The 20,322-nt window shown below is 32.7% G+C and overlaps 1 protein-coding gene across 1 annotated transcript in view; it reads right to left on the reverse strand.

The window, feature by feature from the left end:
* The window catches only part of RhoGEF3 (Rho guanine nucleotide exchange factor 3), a 203,627-nt gene that overhangs the window by 95,044 nt on the left and 88,261 nt on the right, over positions 1-20,322 (reverse strand). The window contains exons 2-5 of the mRNA XM_018460695.1: positions 7,136-7,307; positions 6,253-6,514; positions 4,229-4,527; positions 597-846 (exon numbers count right to left, since the gene is read on the reverse strand). Coding sequence (XP_018316197.1) covers positions 597-846; positions 4,229-4,527; positions 6,253-6,514; positions 7,136-7,272 — 948 coding nt within the window. The 5' untranslated portion in view covers positions 7,273-7,307. The remainder of the gene's footprint in view (positions 1-596; positions 847-4,228; positions 4,528-6,252; positions 6,515-7,135; positions 7,308-20,322) is intronic.

The raw sequence follows: 20,322 nt of genomic DNA on the forward strand, positions 1-20,322 counted from the left end.
ACTCTAAGTGTCATCCCAATCTCCTAACGTCATTGTTATTTCATTATATTAATTCGTATCTGAATAACGCTATTTTACTAATAATGAAGCTGGATAATGCGACAATTATGGTAGGACAAATTTAATTCCAAATAAAAAAGAGTGACTTTAGTTAAGTTAAGAGATTGGAATGTACAGCCCATTAAATACACATTATGTTTCATTAGTTTTTCTCCATAATGGAGTAAAGTTAATTATAGAATAAATCATATAGAGCCATGTTCGTAAATATTAATCAACGTTAAACGTAATTTAAATGATCTCTTGTTAAAGTAACAGTCAGAAAAAGAACTCATTTAAGTTAAATTAACATTTACTACGGCGATCCATGGGATTATTTTCTCAAGCTTCCGTATGAATTCGATTCTTACTTCCGGGATACGTTCCGTTTTCACGCTCACACACTGTAAACAACTTTGTTATTTATCAAATATTTAACAAGGACAAATGCTTACAAGCTTTACACTGTAAGCATAAAACGGAACGCACCACCCATCTCGCGGATGAAGTGGCGGAATCAGCAGTACGTTTCTGACATCTTTGCGATCCCCACTTACCTGGCCGTGACTGTCTTGGCGATGCTTGTGGCTCGACGTCGATGTGGTCGACGTGGATGTATCATGACGTTTCAGGGATGGTATCGAACTACCGCGGTTGTAGGATCCACGCGCGTTCCCACTGGATTTCCCTCTACCGCTCGCTGTCTGACTCTTGTTGCTGCTGACGCTGTACGAGGAGCCTTGAGAGCCAACCTCCCAAGGGTCCACTGACGCGTTACGGAGATGGAGGATCGATACATTAGGACCCCTGCAATCGAAAATTTTCTCCCTTCGAAATTGGCTTGGGGTACCAAGAATAACTATTCTTGACTATATATGATAAAGTTTATTTGATGTTTATATTAATGTCGATTAACAATAGACTCGTGTTTGTCGAATATAAAATTGGAATTTGACACTTCTCAGATTTGGCAAAAAAAAAAAACAAAAAGTTTATTTACGTATACGCTCCCTTATTTAAAAAATGACACAACTCAAATAATTAAGTTTTACAGAAAAGATGAAAAACTATTTTTCAATTCGATAAAAAATTTGTTGACTAATCAAATATCAGCAAAAATAATATATTTTTAATTACACGCAATGATTTTCCACTCTTTTATTACACACTTTATTCGTATCTGAGTTAATTTTTATCGTTTTAACAAATCTACTACAAAAATTATTAAGTAATTCTTACATATATTTTAATATCTTAGAAAATATTTGTAAGATTATGTATTTAAACAAATTGTATATAAATGTTATAATTAATTATTTGATGCTCTTAGTTTAAAAAAAAAAGAATCCAATTGTATTAAAAGTGCAATTTGTCATTTTCATTTCACAATCCTTTGAAAAATCATTTTGTTTTAGTTGTGACAATTTTGATGATTTTTTTTTCAAATCACTCTTTTCGAGTTGTAATGTTTTACAATAAAATAACGATATTCGAAGAGTAGAATTTGTTTAATTTTTTCATCTTATTCAATTTTAAGGAAAGAAATTGTATTTTTTGTATAACATATTTTTTACTGTAAATGATCATATAATTTATTTGATTAATTCTAATTTATCGCGTATTTGATCGAATTTAACAAATTTTATAATACTACACAATCTCTTCTTTGCGATTCGTGCTTTATCACCGAAATCAAGTAAGATGAAAATATATAAAATATTAAAGTTGCTTTCTTTTGCACGGTTGCGCCTGTTTGTTTATACTTTTTTTATTTGCTATCATCGAACTCAGAATTTTGCTTCATCTCGTCGTAAAAGGAAATCAACTCGCGGTACATTTTAACGTCTCCGGAGATTTTACGCGACAGTCGGCAGTTGGAAACCTTCCGTTTCCGTCGATGTCTTCAAGTAAGATAGATGCAATCGTTTTTGCTTGTATATGTCCCTATGTACTTCTTTCTCACATGTATGTCTGATGTTACAACGACGAATATTTATATAGTGATATTATACAAAGAATAAGCGATATGTACATATATATATATATATAAAGTGTGTGTGTGTGAGAGACACTCTCTATATATATTATATAATGTCACTTTATCTCGCTGGATGGATTAGTGTACATAAAGAAGTTTTACACACACACACACACACACACGCACGCACGCACGCACGCACGCACGCACGCACGCACGCACGCAAAACATCAATAGAAATACAAAAGTAATAAAAATGAGTGAGAGAGAGAGAGAGAGAGAGAGAGGGAGAAGGATAAGCGAAGGTTGCATCGTATGTACTAGTATGTTAAAAACCTCTTTGGATATGTGACAATCAGATATCCGAATAGTTTTCCTCGAGAGTAGACGCAAATCTCACGCATATGTACCCTCGACTATGTCTCTTATCTTCATACCCATTTCATTTTCTGTCTTTTATCGCATGGAAAAAATTCTTACAGATCACTGTGAAAGTGTTACATCCCGTAATAAAAAAAAATGGAATTTTTCCATACTAGTTGTATTAATAAGAAAAATGTGTGCGGGATCATCGATCTCGCCATATTTTCTTTGCAAGACGGACCAGATGATATGAATTGAAAAATAAGTATAATGATTGATATTTTCACCACGGTCTGGATAAAGTTCAAAGTCTCTTTATTGGGGATTCAATCATCTTTGCCGCCTGTCGTGATTAACTCGTGATCAAAGAGATCGTTGGAGAATGAAAAAGACGCTCGTGAAAATGAAATTTTCCGGGGAGCTCTCAAGTTGCGCCTCAAAGTCTTGATGCTGCTGTATTAGACGCAATTTGATCCATCGGGCAAATGAGTAATGTTAAAATGTTAAACGTTAAATTGCGAAATTAATCGTATGAAAGAGCTTTATGAGCTTCTAGTTGAAATTAATTTTATCTTGGACTTATTTTGACGGAGCGCTGAAAAGGATTATCGATGGAAAATACAGAATTCGCTGAATTTATATGAGCAGCTCGACGTCCGATATGATTTGTGGAAAAACTATTAATTAATTCGGGCTAAAGACAGGAAAACGTATGGTGAAACTAGGTGACAAAGCGTATTTCAGATACTTGCTGCGAATAACCTTTCGTCGATATCGCTCCAGATATGGAGCTACGAAATGCGCCGAGCAAATCGATTGGGACGAGAATATCTGCCCTCAATTAATCATATTTACCTCTTAACCGACATGACACGTAGAGTCGTTTGCTTCCTTTGATAGTAGTGTGAGGTCTTAAATAGAACTGCTCTTTAAATAGAGCGATCTTTCAGTCTGAACAAGAAGATGGCAAGATGGAGTGACCACCCTCTCTTTTAATCCACTGCCACGTACGCTTGTGTCAGTATAATCGTTGTATTGAACATTGCGAAACATTTTTCATCTATACGTTTATCCGTCATACTTTTTATCTATCAAAATTGACTCGTACGAGAACAGCAATTGTTCTTGCTCGGTTTATTTTTGAGTATCAATAAAAATATCTCGTATAAAAGAGACAAATCTTTTTTTATACCGCACGAGATTTGGTATTTTTAACATGTTTATCATGCAGGATGTTCTTGAAAAAACTCCAGTCTTGTTTTCACAGATTAATCAGCCAATCGACCTTGAGAACGGACATCATTCTAGATTCGGCATTTGACGATGAATTTTACATTCCCTCGTGTAAGCAGGTCACGCTCGACGGCGAGTGTCCGAGTGCACGAAGAAGTAGCGCGAGAGTGGTCCTTGCAGTAGTCCGTTGGGCATCATGAAACTTACATCGTATGTAAACACTAGCATCTAGAGGGAATCTAGCATCTAGACGGAAAGGACAAGCATGAACAGGATAACGATTCAGTTGTTTCCATCGTTCCTATGCGATAGTCACGCTAACTTCGTAAGATTCCGTGCTGGACGTCTTCTTCAATGACTCAGGTAGACGCAGTTGCACCATTTTACTGCACATGTACGATTTCACTGTGCACAACCATGCACCCAAATCTTTCCAAATTCACATAATCAATGTTTCTAAATTTTTCAATTGATCATTTTTAATATTTCAGAGATTACCAAGCTGAAAACTTCCCCTGCGCAGTACTACTGGTTGTGGAGTTCACGGAACAATTAGGACTCTACTCTCCAAAGCGGCGAATTTAAATAAAAAAGAGACAAAACGCGTGACGTTACCTGTCGACACGCGGGATAGGACCCGCGTTAGTGATCTCGCTTGTATCCGCGGCTGGACTGACTCTGCGCGGCGGCAGGGCAGGAGGCGCAGCCTGACCGGAGGCCTGGCTCGAGGACAAGGTCGAAACGGGCCCTCCGACGCCCACATTACCCCCACGTACCCCATCCTCGGTCGAGTGCTGTCTCGAGGATTGCGAATTCTGCGAGAGCCAGCGGCGCCCGGCATTCCGCGTCACCACCGTGGGCCCGCCGGGCCCCGGCTGATGACCTATCGTGCTCCCACTATCCAACGACGTGCTCTGTAACCGAAATCCAAGGCCATTCTTCGTGGGCAGAGAGAAAATCAGTGGGACGCGATTGAATCTGAGGACTACGCATACCGATCTGAGAGACCAGGCGAAAATTCCAATTAATTGTTCGAATTTTTCCTTGTTTAAACATTTATTTTACGATTTATGGTAATTCTACGCGAGACATTACCGTGTCTCCCTATTAATGTAGATTAACTTTAATCTCGGATTTTATATATAACTTACTTCTCATTTTTTTTCTGGAACTAAGAATTGGAAAAAGTTAAAAACTAAGTTAAATCGAGATTAAGGTTAATCTGCATTAGTAGAAATGCACGTTAACCGAAGACTTGAATTTTTTATATTTTATTATGTCTGGCATTCTCTTAAAAAAAATTTATTTTTATAATGTGCATTTAGAATTAACAAGTAACTATTTGAATCCAAGAGATCTAGTGTATCGTCTTAGAATTAATTATTGCGGTAAAACTTCAGATACATAAAAATCGCTGTTAAATAATAATTAATGTTCCTGTGATTTTAAAACACGTTTTTAATTGCCAATATATTCTTTACAAAAAATTTCCGTTTCTATCAATGTAGTTCAATTTTAATCTCGGTTCAGTTAACTCTTCATCATTTTTTTCTGAGAATTACAAAAGGATGAAGAATGAATTAAACCGACATTAATTTACATTGGTAGAAACGGGCATAAATAAAAAATCTTTGAAACGCACGTATCACGTCATAAATATTAAAGTTTTCTTTTTTTCGACCGTTTTCGGTTTTCTCTTATTAACAAGACTCGTTAACGGGCACCATTATCGCTATGATCGTTATGAAATTGTGTCAATTGCCAAAGAGGCCTGTGCTATAGGACACCATTATCGTTACGTCGATCGCGGACTAAACTTGCGTAGCCATAAGAGCACGAGGAGCCGTGTGGCTGTCTCTACTTCCAAATACGGTCGAAGCACGTACGAACAACCGGCGGGTTGGCGCAACTCCGTCGCGTGTCGAAGAAAGTATTTTTATTCTTGTACGTCCTGCCTGAGAGGAGAACTCGTCCGTACGGGCGATCTGTCGCGATAACTCGAACTTCGAACGTGCGTTGTGTCACTTTATTGACTTTTATTACTCCACACTCAATATCTCATTGACGTGTCACCTGAGAACGTCCGTCTATCAATTCATTTATACACTATCGCAATCGATCGAAATACGTTCAGGAACACATCCCAGACAAGTGATTTTATAAAATATACACGGAGAAAAGTACTTGGTGAATTAGTTGAAATTCTGATGGAAAATAAACGATCCAGAATGTTGGTTAAGATTTATATTAAGATTAATCTAACTAGAATTCTAGTAGATATAACCAGAAATCTAATAGATTTAATCAGAATTCTGGAATCTTTATTTTCTACTAGAATTTCAGTTAATTCAACCAAATATTTTTCTCTGTGTAGAGATTAAGAATTCAAATTTTTCGATTATATTTTCGTCACAATGAGATTAAGGATACGGTCCACTTGACGTTACAGTAAAGTGCTTTGAAACATTTGATTGACTAATCGAGAGAAAGAATTTTACTAATTTACCAATTAAAAAATGCTTCGAATTTGTATCATCAAGTGGACCATAACTTAAATAACGACAAAAGAGCAACAATGTGTTAGATCAATATAAAACAGATTATTTAAATTCGGTCGATTATGTCTCAAGATTACGTACGTTCACGTGATTTTTTCTGGACGTAACGGACGAGTCTTGCGAGGATCCTCTTGCGTAATGCCGAGCGAAGACCTCGGCGAGTCTGGATCTTCCTGAGCCCGCATTTGACTTGGATTTATTTGGCGGCGCGCCATCGACAACGCCTGCCAAATTCGGATTGCTGCTCTTGCGCTCCGGAAACACTAAGTGCTCGATGTTCGGCGTATATCCAGGATCATTCCTGACGATATCCTGGAGCGTCACGCGGCTGGGTCCACCATTACTGCAACAATCCATGCATAATGCCAATTTTCGTTATGTGATTACTGTTGTCAATGATGATAAGACGACTGCATATGAAATTAATTTTACTAGATTCGTATTAATAATAATAATGTGATAAGTTAATAGGCTAATAAACTAGCAAGATGGTGTTAGTTTTTTAAATAATTACACTGAAAAAGAAATTATGATTTTAATACACATTTCTTTGAATAGTAAATATGTATTTACAGTAAATAAATATATGTTTATATTTAATAAATTTTTACTTAGAACTATTCAAACAAGTATTTATTGAAATTAAGTATTTTTTCGATGTATAATAATATATATCATAATTATATTTGTCAATTAATAAATATGATCATCAATTAAAAAATGTGATTTATTTATTAAATGAAAATATAATTATAATTATTTAAAAAAATTAACATCCATCTTATTTGGTTTATTAACCAATTACCTTATATTATGACTATAGATGGATCGAAAGATGTGTAAAAGTCCGAGAAAGTTCAAGTAAATACCTTAAGGTATAAATTATTCCATAAACGGATTTTAATCCTTTACTTATTTAATTATAATGAATTCTCGACATAAATTTGTAAACTTTTAAACTAACCTGGGCCCGAAACCATGTGACTGTCTTTGTCCGCGTCTCTTCCCGCTGCCACGACCAGGCTTGATGTTTGTCGCCTCGGCCAATTGCAGCAAACGGCTGCGATGCTGCCGTAACAGCGGGTCCTCCCGACGATTCATTCTATCCTGTGCACCTGGAATCTTGCTCCTGCATCCTGGATTACCCAAGAAAAGAAACATGAATTCACTTAAGGTTTACTTATGTCCTTTGATATCTTCATACACCGCAATTATATTTTTCGCACGGCATTAATAAATAATTGCTTTATTGTCGTGAAGACAAAAAAAAATACTTCTCAGAATGGGTTCTTAAAAAATTGTAATAAAGTTGAAAAATATAAATAAATGATAAAGGCCGTATTCAGTCAAAGCAAGTCTTGGTGTTTAATAATATATTTGTATGAGTTTTTTTATAATTTTCTGTTAAAGTAAATTGCGCGCCAATTATTTGTCGGTCTTAAAACACAGTTCTAAACTGAAGCTAGAGTACACAATATCATAAATTAAGTTGACAAGCATTTTAATATTACAAATTATTATACAAGCATTTTATATTACAAACATTTTAATATTACTGATGTTATATCTTTGAAACACTGGTAGAGAAATTATTGCGAAAAATATCATCTCAACCAGAATTAAACCTGGATCTCTCTCATCCCGCGTAGGCATCTTACCAATTTGATCACCGTGGCATACGATAATAATAAAAGTTAGAAAAGTTTATATGAGATGTAAAAAGGTATTTGTGATGGCAAAGTTCAACATGTGTAGAAAAAGCATATTCGTTGTAACATATTAATTTAAATTTCCATAATGTTCACAACAACAAACAGTTTAATAAAGTAAGTCTTGCTTACAGTGCATTTTTACGAGATTTGCAAAAGCGTAAACTTGTTTTTAATCACTCTTTCAGATCGGTTAGAGAAGAGGAATTTACCACGAGCATACACTGCTTGTGCTGCTTTTCGACTCGTCTTCTCTCTTTTATCTCATTTTGATGCAAGAAGAGAAGGCAGATATATAACTGCAGACAGGAGAAAAATGCTGTTGTCCTCCGCCGTCTGCCTGCCAGTTGCGCACCTTTAAAAGCGTTCTCTTTCTTCTCACCTCTCGAAAACTTGGCGATTCCTTATCGCGTATGTAAAATGTGTATGAATTCATGTTTCTCCTAAGGAATGATACTTTTTTCCCAAGCAAAATATTTTTAGTTCCAACGTGTATCATAAGGCTAATATCTTGTTTATTCGATATTTTCGTTCAAAAATTTTCTAATTGAGGAAAATGTCAAGAAAAATGATCGTTTAAAAAAAGAACAAGATGTCTATTGCAATTCTAAAATGCCATTAAAAGCATACCTAGGCTTTCGGATACTTCGACGTAACTTGTAAATAATTATCAGAGAATTTCTAATTGAGAATTGAGGAAAGTGAAAATTTCCCCAAAAAGTGTCACAATCTAAATTTAAAATCCCACACAGCACAATTGATTCATTTGAACTCGAAAATTATTTACCTTCTTAAGTTCTTTATAAATTAGCATAATCTATTTGAAATGAACACACACTGAAAAAAATTTTTAAATATAATATATACAAATATATATGCATATTTATATGTATGTTATATTTAATAAAATTAGTATTTAATTTACATAAAAATTAAATATAACTTATTTTTATATAAAATTTAAAAATAGAAAAAAATTAGAAAAAAATACACCTGAAACTCTTTTACATCTGAAAAAGAGCTCACAATTGCCATAAGTGACATAAAAATGAATTCTTTTGAGACTCACACGAATATTTTTAGAACAAAATATTATATATGAGACAAAACAGGAATTCATTTCGTAAATAGGGAGTCAACAAAAATTCTTTTCGGACTCTCTGTGCTATCTGGAATATTATTAAAATTGCATGCCTTTGGCTTCTCAGGTTTTAAATATTTCAGTGTAAACTTATAAATAATTTTTTCAAAATTTCCTCCATGAAGGTACTACTTATAATAATTAATTGTTTTTAATCTCGGCGCAAACTTTTGTAACAAATAGCAATCCCGCGCGTGAACGCGATAAATGGGTAAATAGTCGAAGACAAACTGATGAATATCCTTCCTATTTTTCGTTTTTATTTTTTTCAATAATGTCACTCCTAGCAGTAGTTTTAACAGAGCGCATTAAAATATCGATTATCGAAGAAAGTTCGGCGGTCATGAATAGTTAGCCGCAAAAGCAACAATATGCATGCCGGAAAATTTAATATCGGCCGAAATTAACTGACGAAGTGAATATTTCAAATGTTTGTTCCCCATTGTTTTAATTTTCATTGGATTGTTTGGCGTTTTTTATATGCAGGGTGGAGAAACGAATAAACATTAGATTTTCCTAAAAAAATTATATCATAATGAGAAAACATACAGTGTTCCAGGATCATCGGATTTTCTTTTAATCAAAGACACTCTGGAAGAAGCCAAGAATCCATGGGCGGCGGAACCAAAATGAATGGTAAGGGGCATTCCTACTTATAAATATTCAGTGTATGTAATTCCACACAGAAAAAAAAATTTTCTGTGCCGCAGCTAATCTTAGTTTGTTATAATATATTTGCTGCTGTAACTATAAATTTATAAACTACACAGTGAAATGGTTTACTGTTGTTGCTATAATATAGATATCACAGCTAAGACATTAGCTACAATATCGATTTTAGCTGTCCACATTTTACACCTGCCATTTAATTATCACATGCAATTTTTAGTTACAACAGCTACTTTTTTTTCCGTGCATACATTGAATTCCATACTCATGTGATATTTGGTCGGGACTTTTGTGACAGGCTTCTACCCTAAAGAGCCTATACCTTTCCAATATGTCTATTGCACACTGAGCGCGATGAGCAATGAGTGATATTCAATGACAGCTCTGCGTTTTTGCACGTGATGATGTAAAGCGAGCTCTCATTGGATATCTCGTCGCTCATGATTCATCGCGTTCAGTGTACAATAATTTCATTAAAAAAAATAAAATCAGAGCAGCTATAACTTTTGCCATGTAGAAAAGGTATTTATGAGGAAATATATATTTATTCCTTTCTTTTCCTCCATCAACCTATCCCCAGGAACTCCATACATTAAAAAATTTTGCTTCGTCACCCCTGCAAGAATCTCTATCTTGAATTACATTTTGAGATTCATCAATCTTTGCCGCAGTTCGCATTCGAGTGAACGTCTACGACCGACAATTTTTTCCTCTTAAGGAAATCCTAAAGTCATTTTATTGACTCAAACGAACTTACATACATACGATTTACATGTCATTGGAATATCACTATTACATCGCATGTTTGTCAAATGTCTAAGTCTAATTCTAAGAACGGTGTTTGTTCATGTAAACTGCTAGTTTGCAGACTACAATTTCGTAAGCACAGATTACAAAACTTTTATATCAAGCAGATGTTATCACTATGTTGATAACATTGAGCTCTAAATGCCATATTGGACCAAAAAATGGTAAAACTCTCAATTTCAAAATTTTTTCCGTTCTCGGTATAAACTCCTCACAGACACATATACCTTAATTCTGGAAAAAGATTTTTCAATCTGTAAAAAAAAGCAAAAGTAATTGTTGCGTTTAGTGAGTAAAATACATAACTTTAGAATCGCCTTAATCGATCGATCAAATTAAATTCACTAATCTTGATACTGGACGCGCCTTAAATGACGATTTTACTTCCTCTGTTACAAATCGTTTTCCGATTCTATTAAGAATCACCATTCTCTTTTGCAACTTGCAGTAACGTTGACGCGTAATCTGTATTTTGGTTCAATTCGGGCTCAATGAAAAGCTCGTTTTCCCTGTGGCGAGGGTTTTCTCGCTGACACATCCAGTACTCCATTTACTGAAATTCAACGATTTTTCCTGCACGGACTTAGCCACGTTGTGACGTGGAAAATGCCAGGATAATAGACAAGGATTTTAAAGGTCGATCGGTCTTTAAGAAGATCCGACATATGTAACGCGTTTATAGATCAACATAGCGTAAATTTCGGGAAGCCACTGTTTCCATTCGATTTATTCGGAGTCATGTCAAATGGAACACTTTTCTCTGTAATTTAGAGTAACATATACACGTACGTGCCACCCATAATTTTTAAAAATCGGACGACGTGTCATTGGCGCGTCGTTAGTTCCACTTTGCGGGATTTTCGTTCGAGGAATCATGATGATTCGAAATGTAATTTGTAGCCCATAAAAGTATCATTCGTTTCAAGTTATTATCATTGGCGACGGCGAGAAAAAGCACAGAGCACATAACGCGGGAGCGACGCCAAATCGAAGAGCAAATTGTGCGCGCGCGCGCAAGCGATTACTCGTCGGAAGGATGATCGGATTTGCGTGCATTTGGACAGCGAATTTCGAGACGAGCAGCGCACGTAACCCACCCTATAAATTGCGAGTTCTGATTAGGATTTACGAGGGCGCAAACACGCGCGCACGTTGCAGCCTTCTTTAAAACGAGCACGAGGTGCACCGCGAGTTCTCCAATCGAAATTTATGGCTGCGTACCTCGCGAAAGAAAATAAGAAAAATGAGAGGGCGAAATCTCGCTGGCGGAAGGGGATTTTTACCACGAACTCGTACGTTTTTTGACAATGCGAATGTTTCGACCCTTAATCTTTTCTGTGGTAATAATGCTATTTGATTTACATACTTAGTTCCTTATGTTCATGTAGAACCGTTTTATCACATTGGGAAGAATGAGAATACTTGATTACGTAAATATAGTTTAATCGCCTTTGTATCGCCGCTATATTGTTATTTGCAATATTTTCTGATAATTATAAATGGAAAGAATAGAATGAAAATATATACCCATAAATATAAATCAAAAGACCATAAGAGAATCAAAAGTCATAAGAGAAAAATCCTTATATTTTTGGTCGAAACGAATCTTGGTGCATAATAATATTTAAATATATAATAACAATATTAAAAAACTCTTGAAATCAAAATTAAAATATTACCAATCACAAAGCTACGAGAGTACAGCGCGGTAATTATTGCGGACAAACTTTTTGACTTTTAGGTATTATATATAAGTTATATTTTAGATCTTTTTACAAGCTTAAACTGAACGTTTTAAATATGACTGAAAGCTTCGGGTTAAGCTTGTAAAAACATTTAAAATATAAATACATAAGTTGAAATTTATACACGATAATTATCGCGCTGTACTCTCTAGCCTTATGATTTGTAATATTTTAATTAATAATATTTATTTGCAAATTTGCAAATACATTTTTTTAGTTCTATAACTGCACCCTGATTCGATTTATGTGACTTAAAATGCAATCATAAACTGAAGTTGGAAATAACATCACAAATTACATTAATCGCTAATTTAATAATGATGCTAATAGGTAAGTATTTTAAAATACGAAATGCGAAAAATATCACCTCAATCAGAGTTTGAATCTAGAATTCTGATATTGGGTGAGTCCAGAAGCACGACCGCTCACTGAGCGCTCAGTGAGCTCTTGTATCTGTTTGGTCTATATTTTTAGATCTGATGGAATATGCCAATCAGATACACTGAGCGCTCAGTGAGCGGTCGCGCTTCTGGAGGCACCCATTGTATGTCGATCAATATGCTTATAACAGTCATTTATTAATTAAAATATAGTTATATGGTTTTCTAGTCAAGTCATATTTTAAGAAAATAAAAAATTAATTTTTAAAAACTTTTTATTGAAAATGAATATTTTGACTACAAAAAATAATTTTTTTTAAAATTAACTTTTGATCTTAAAATATGATTTAACAAGAAAACGATTATATATTCTAATTGATAAATGGAAAGCAGCTTTGCAACTGTTGTAAAATTCTTCAATATAATTGGTTTATACATTTAGATTCATAAAAAATTAAAGCTAAGAACCAATCGTAAGAACTTTATAACTTGCAAAGCTGCTTTCTCTGTTGAACACAGCCATTTACTACTATAAAATATATTATCTAATCGACATACAACATAAAAAATATTGTAAATAGTAATATAAATATACAAAAGCAATTAAACATACTTGGCTCATTCTTTATTTATTTGATTTATAAAAAAAATTTAATACTTGTCAAGAGTTTTACATAATATGTATTTCTGAAATAAAAAATAATATATAGAAACACAAATAAAAATATATAATAATTAAAAGAATAAAAATAACAAAGAATTAACTCAGTATCCTCATTTCTTCTTACGTTTTTATCTATAAATTCTTCAGTAAACTCTTAGAACTGAATTTTTTTTTAGCAAATATGTCGCAATAAACTGTCGTAGATATAGATAAATTTTCCTGAATTAATCCCTGTTGACGCAAGCAGATATTGAAATGATTATTCTTTATTTAATCTCAAATGGATTTTGCTTCCGTAGAATTATAATGAATTTGCGAATTTATCTGATATTTCATTATTTGTAAAAGCAATTTTTCTTCTCGAGATTTCATCCAGAAGTAATGGAATGAAACGAAAACATTTCATTTTGAGCATTCCTAATCCGCGTAGGATTTTCAATGAAGAGGTGGAAATTGCGCGACACATGAGGAGAAAGATTAATACGTGACGAGCTTTAGAAGGACTCCCGGTTTAATAAACGGCATTCTATATTTCTAGTTTTATCGTTCAGGACTTCTGTCCTAGCAGTGGATAGAATCACGTACTCACATAATATGAGTCCAGATTTGTTGGACATATGTTCCAGGATCACTGCCAACTTGTGCGGGAGAGCGTGAATCGTTAGTAAAAAGATAGTATTGAAGGAATAGCGGAGAAAATTTATGAGCGTCACGTAAATGTTTGCGACTATTGATTACTAGACAAATTGAAACACCGGGAGGAAATATGACATATATTATACATATAATTCAATAGAAAATATAATATATAAAATCTATAAATCTCTCTCTAGATAATATTCAAAATAAATTATTGAAATAAAAAAGGTTAATTTGTTTGTACTATTCCTTTTGATAGGATTAAATTAATTAAAAATACATTAGTCATAAAATTCATATTGAATAAAATCTCACTTCGCGCCTGCGATATAAGAGTCATGACAATTTGCGAATATAACGGAATATCTCTCCACAGGCGTTGGAATGTCACAGTAAGTTGAAGATGAGTCGCAGCATTCATATCTATAAAGTACCTTAGATTTTCGTTATTACGAACGATATCCGATATTTGCATATTACTTTAATATAACTTCATAATATTATTTGATTTCTCTTTAATCCCCATATCGCAATTTATAACTAAAGCTTGACACAGAAGATCAACAACCCGAAAGCAGAGCACGTTAATTGAAAATAAACACTCGGCCACATTTAATTAATTAATAAAATTGATTAATTGTTTAATTATAATGAAAATGTTTCATAGAAATCATGAATATGACAAACAACGTTTAAATAATTTCTTCCTTTATTTTATACACAGATAAAAGAAGTAACTTAATAAAAAAGCTTAGGATTCCGTATAAATTATTTCATAAAAAATTTATATAATTAATATCTTTAAATTAAGAAGCGCCATAACGGTCAGAACGTTAAGATGTTGAACTATTGTAAATTCATTTAAATTAATTTCAGAAATTATAATTGCGTGCCGATATGGTTGTCGGACTTTCAATCTTATTATTAATTAATATCTATTCACATAGAACATGGTGAACAAATTTTCTTTGCGTTTGATAGAGAAACGTGCCAAGAATTGACCTATAATAATTGTATTTATAATCGTAATATATATTAAAAATAATCTGTAACATTTTTAATAAAAATTATTTACATTGGTATCTTGAAAATGTTTTGAATTGTGTACAAAAAAGTCTATTATAATATAAAAACTGTTATATTTTTTTTTATAAATTTAATCGGCTGAAACGAATGAATTCAACGTGCAGCAGATAATACAGGTAGGTAATTGTGACGATCGATAAAACGTTAATGAGACGGCGAATGGATATTCTTGGATAATAAACATTACGTTAGATAATTGCAAGCATAATTCTATGGGATTAAACGAAGGAAACCTATTTTCACAGAAATTACGCTAAATTCTTTTTGTTTTGTTGATTTCAATATTTAATTACATTCCATTAAAAAAATGGTAGGAAAGAAAATTTTATAAAATTTTTGTGTGCCTCCATGTATTTTTTTTTTAAATACAATTCTCGTCTCAATACAATTTTTCCTAGTATTTTGCAGTAAATGATGTAACAGATAAGTTTTTCTTTTATACATTCCTATAATCATATTGTTTATACGAACGTTCAGGATTGTGTGACATGTACGTACGATCATACAAGAAATATATTTGACGGCTCTCGTACATGTAGGTGGATAAATGCAATGGCAGTGACGTTAAGTCAACAGAACGTAGTTATCTGCGCTTACGAAAAGAGAGAAGAGAAAGACAGTGAAGGAGAGAGTGACGTAATTGTGAGGACGTGGTGGATAACGTGAAAGCTCTTCAAGCTTGGCTACCATCAAATTACGTCGGATTTTCAGAACTTTCAAAAAGCTTTCCAAGAACTGACGGTAGTCCTTGATAGCAGAAATTTTAAGCTACTATCACCGTGTATGATACCAGCTCAACTCTTTGTTGAGTGACGTTGGTTTAGAATACTAATTTATCACTTTAAATTAATTTGCGAAAATTATTTTTACGTGTTATCTTCGTTGGTACTACGATGAAAAATGTTTGATATAAAAATACATGTATATATATAAAATAATTAAAAAAATAATTGAAAAATATTTTTAGAAAAATAATTTTCGCATTGTTTTTCCTTATAAAAATTGCTATTACATTATATAATATTGTATGTATAATATTATGTATATGATTATATAATTATACATAGGGGAAACCCGGGCAAAACGAACCCTGGGCAAAGCGAATATTTTTTATTTCCGCTTATCTATCTGAGATAATGCTATGAATCTCTAACTGTTGAAGGAATAATCGGCAATGCCATGAAAGTGCGAAACAACATATGATTGCGCTCGTTTGTCTTTGATAGAGAAATAAAAGAAATTGTGTTTTCTTGCGATTTTCGCTAAGCTTAATTATAAGCAGTAATTGTTTCTAAATAGTGTGAATGATTGTTTATAAGAATTCTCTGTCTTTAAATGTGTATTCGAGGTTAAAATTTTTTATTTGTTGCTTAAACTTATTTTAATCTTTCCAAATTAACGCCAAGTAGGTTCTTTGGGCAAAATAAATAAGGGCGAAGCGAATGGTCCATCTTCTTTACTCGGTGATTGCACTGAAAATATCGGGAAGAGAGGCGGAGGGACAGACGATCAGTGAACGAAAGGCACATGATTGTTTACATATCACTTTTATTTTTTTTTCACAATGCAGTATGATGTGTGTTCTGAAAAATACACCGATTCATTATCCGAAGACTGGATTCAGTGCAGTCAGTGTCAGAGGATTTGGCAGTTACTTTGGTGATGACTGCCGACACTGATTTTGATTTTTTAAATTCCATTCTCATTGCTCGAGTGACCCATCAACTTTGCCCAGGGGGATCGGGCAAAGCGGATAGTTTCTCTTTTTTTACGTTTTGACTAAAAAGACATTTAAATGTTCAATTTTTTAAATTTATTCTTATTTTATTTCAAAGTTGGTTCCATAATGAAGTTATGAGAATAAAAGGTTTCTGATCTTAATTTTAACTATCATTTTTCTTCCCAAACCTTAACACATCCACATTGCCCGGGCTTCCTCTATATACTTCTCTCTCTCTATACGATTATTATATTTATATATAAAATTATATATGGACATTTTTTCTCATTTCTTCTAACTTAACTTTTTTTTAAAATAAACAATGCGAAAATTATCTTTTTAATCATTTTTTATTTTTTTTTCTTATTATTTTTCTTATATATACAAATAAAAATTATAGAAGAGATAGAAAAAATATATGTAGACTATATCCTACATATAATTATAAATTACATAATGTACATATATTTTATACGTTCTTATATTAAAAATTTTTTACCGAATATCAAGTTTTCATCATTTTGCTTGTTGCTGCAAATCTTTATTGATTGTTGAAAGATATGAATAATTACTGATTAATAAACAGCAAAATTAATTATATATTGGTTATTATATAAATATTAATGCTCGATGATGTTGCGTATTATAGCCGAAATAATTATTGATGCATGTCGGGACTTAAGAGATATCAATTGCGCAACTAATTGATTAAATCCCACTTGCGCAATTTTTTCCGCGAAAATGTATTGTTTTGCAGATAATGCATTATACATACGTTAATCACAATTGCTAATTCTTTTTTTAGGCAAGTAATTAACTGTATAATCCGACTTATCCCATTCGTAACTAACTTTAGCAAACCAAAGATTAGATACAAGTCGGTTATGCAATTTCACAAGTGATTTCCCCGTAGAACGAACATAAGATCAAGATATAATATCTAGATACTTCAAACTTATCCATCAGACACGAAAGAAGAATATTAATATTTTTGACGTTAATTGCAATTATATTGCACATAATAATACGCTTGCAAAAAATTCTGTATGCACAAATGATATCATTAAAATAAATTTCATTATATGTCTAATGAATAAACTCTATACAATATTTAATATGATATATTTAATGAATATAATCTATCTAATATAATAAATTCTTTATAAAATATTTTGCCAAATAAATATACCTATTCATTTTAATTTCTATAAAACTTGAGCTAATGCAAACAAAGAGTTTATTTTAACTTGTGCGTTTCAAATTTTGAACTCGATTAGAAACTCGGCGATCTTTTCTAGAAATAATTCTGTTGTCGAAAACGCTCAAGGGCAATAAGTTTCTTATCTTGGGTAATGGAGTATGGTCGACCAAACTATGCAGTAAAGTGGAGCATGTCCTTTAGGTTTTGTAGAGATCGACCTTCAAGTAAAAGTCCAGACATCGCTTGATTTTAGATCAGCTAGATTTAGAATACGATATAGTATTATATATTGTGACAATATTTTACTATTTAGAGTTCACTAGTGCTTCGATTTTTCTATAAAAATAATTGATTGTATATTATATAAATTGTGTTATATACCTATATTCGACCGAGAATGGATTTTCAATAATAACTTTTTTGTATATTTGAATAGAAAATATTATATATTATAATTAATATTGATATTAAATTAGGAATTTAAAGGAAATGTCCATGAAAACTAAATTTTTGTTATCTTTAATTTTAGTAAAATATCTTTGTTGAATATAACAACCAATGATATACATATTTTTATTATTTTATGCAGACATGTTCTTCTTAGAGAATAAATGAAAAAAATATTGCAGTTGTAGTAAAGATAAAAAAAAAGCTTCACGCTTAATATTTTTCTTATATTTATATCTATTATAAACAAAAGCATTTTAATAAAAAATGACAAAAAAAAATTAAATTACAATTTTTTGAGCTTAATGTACACAAACAGGTTGTACAATTTAATGAAAAAGTTTATTGTAGTATTTACTTTCGTTTGCGTTATGTTCAAATTCAAATAAAAACTATATATCTCTATTTTATGCGTTAATTATTTAATTTTAACGTTTCAAAATAATTTTTACAAAATGTAATTTAATATTTTTATTTTATTTTATATAATATCTCCTCATATCTTCTTTTATGCTTTCTTTATTTTAAATCCAAATTTCTTTTTCTTCGTAACCGTTATTTATTATTTAGGAAAAATATTAGAGAAATAACAAAGACATTAATCGATTTGTTGGAGTTACTCAACATTTATCCCCACGAGTATCTTATACTACTCTTGGAAGAAAAGAAACACACTCGACTTTATCGGAGATATAAGAAACAGCGAAGTATGGCTAAAAGTAATACGTCGATCACGATCGGAACATGGAGGAAATGGAGGAAAACTTTGGTTCGAGCGTCGGAGGTATGTAGGAACGAGCGAACTTGCGAAACAAATTTACAGTTTCTGGAGTTCAACGGTTTGGTTGAAATGATACGACGGCTAGCTTCAAGAACAGGCTCGGGATAGGGACAACTACGTTTCGTCACTTTCCACTCGAACTAATATATTTAACGAACCGTAACACCCGTTTACCGTTAATGCATTCGAAATGATAATGCATTAACAGAAATAACAGCAAACGATACGCTTGACTTACAAAACGATATTACGCCTCTGCTAATGCAATAATCTACGCTGTTTACAGACTGCGCAAGATACGAGCTTTTGAAAGAGATTTATCGAATAAATACACAAAATAGTCACATTTGCTGAATATAATGATAATTTTTGAAAAACTTATTTACAATAGCCTTCCTAAGGATAAAAAAAATGTTTTGATTGGCTGTGTAGATTAATAATAATGCTACTTATTTTTAGAAAACACGATGTTTTCGATGAGCTTTCTACGTGATGCATTAACATAGGTATCACGGCCTACACTACATCAATTTCTTTTTGCATAATTTATGGTAAATAACTAAAAGTAACATACGCACACCACATACACCACCAGATCACAGGTATCTCTCAGTCGTGCAAGTATCTTCCTGTAAGTACCCATAAGTCTACCACAAAGTCCTCGCATAAGATATCAGTTTCTGGCAGGTGTTGTCGAACACTCTCCCCCCCCCTCTCTCTCTCGCACTTCCTCTCTTTTCCTCTTCCTTCAAACTACTTGTGGTATGTCCTAAAGTTTGTCCGCAAGAAAACGTGTTCGCACTTATAAGAGCATATTTAACAGCATGCTATTCCCGTACTCGTTTATAAATCGTTCTCTCTCTCTCTCTCTCTCTCTCTCTCTCTCTCTCTCTAAAATCTTCCTCACCACGACACGGTAGGTGTATATCGAGGAAGTATTTCGATTTTTGTTAAAAATTTTTTTTTTGTACCCTGATGGAAAAATTTCGCTGAAATTATTTTACGTTTTGGAACATTTTTCAGCAAAATTTCAGCATTTTAGAAAAATTTCAATTTAATTTCAGCGATTTTTAGATTTTCAGCAAAATTTCAGCATTTTAGAAGAATTTCAGTTTAATTTTAATGATTTTTAGTTGAAAAATTCATTTTCAGCAAAATTTTA

The sequence above is a fragment of the Mycetomoellerius zeteki genome, unplaced genomic scaffold (assembly GCF_001594055.1).
Source record: "Mycetomoellerius zeteki isolate Tzet28-1 unplaced genomic scaffold, Tzet1.0 scaffold96, whole genome shotgun sequence".
NCBI lineage: Eukaryota > Metazoa > Arthropoda > Insecta > Hymenoptera > Formicidae > Mycetomoellerius > Mycetomoellerius zeteki.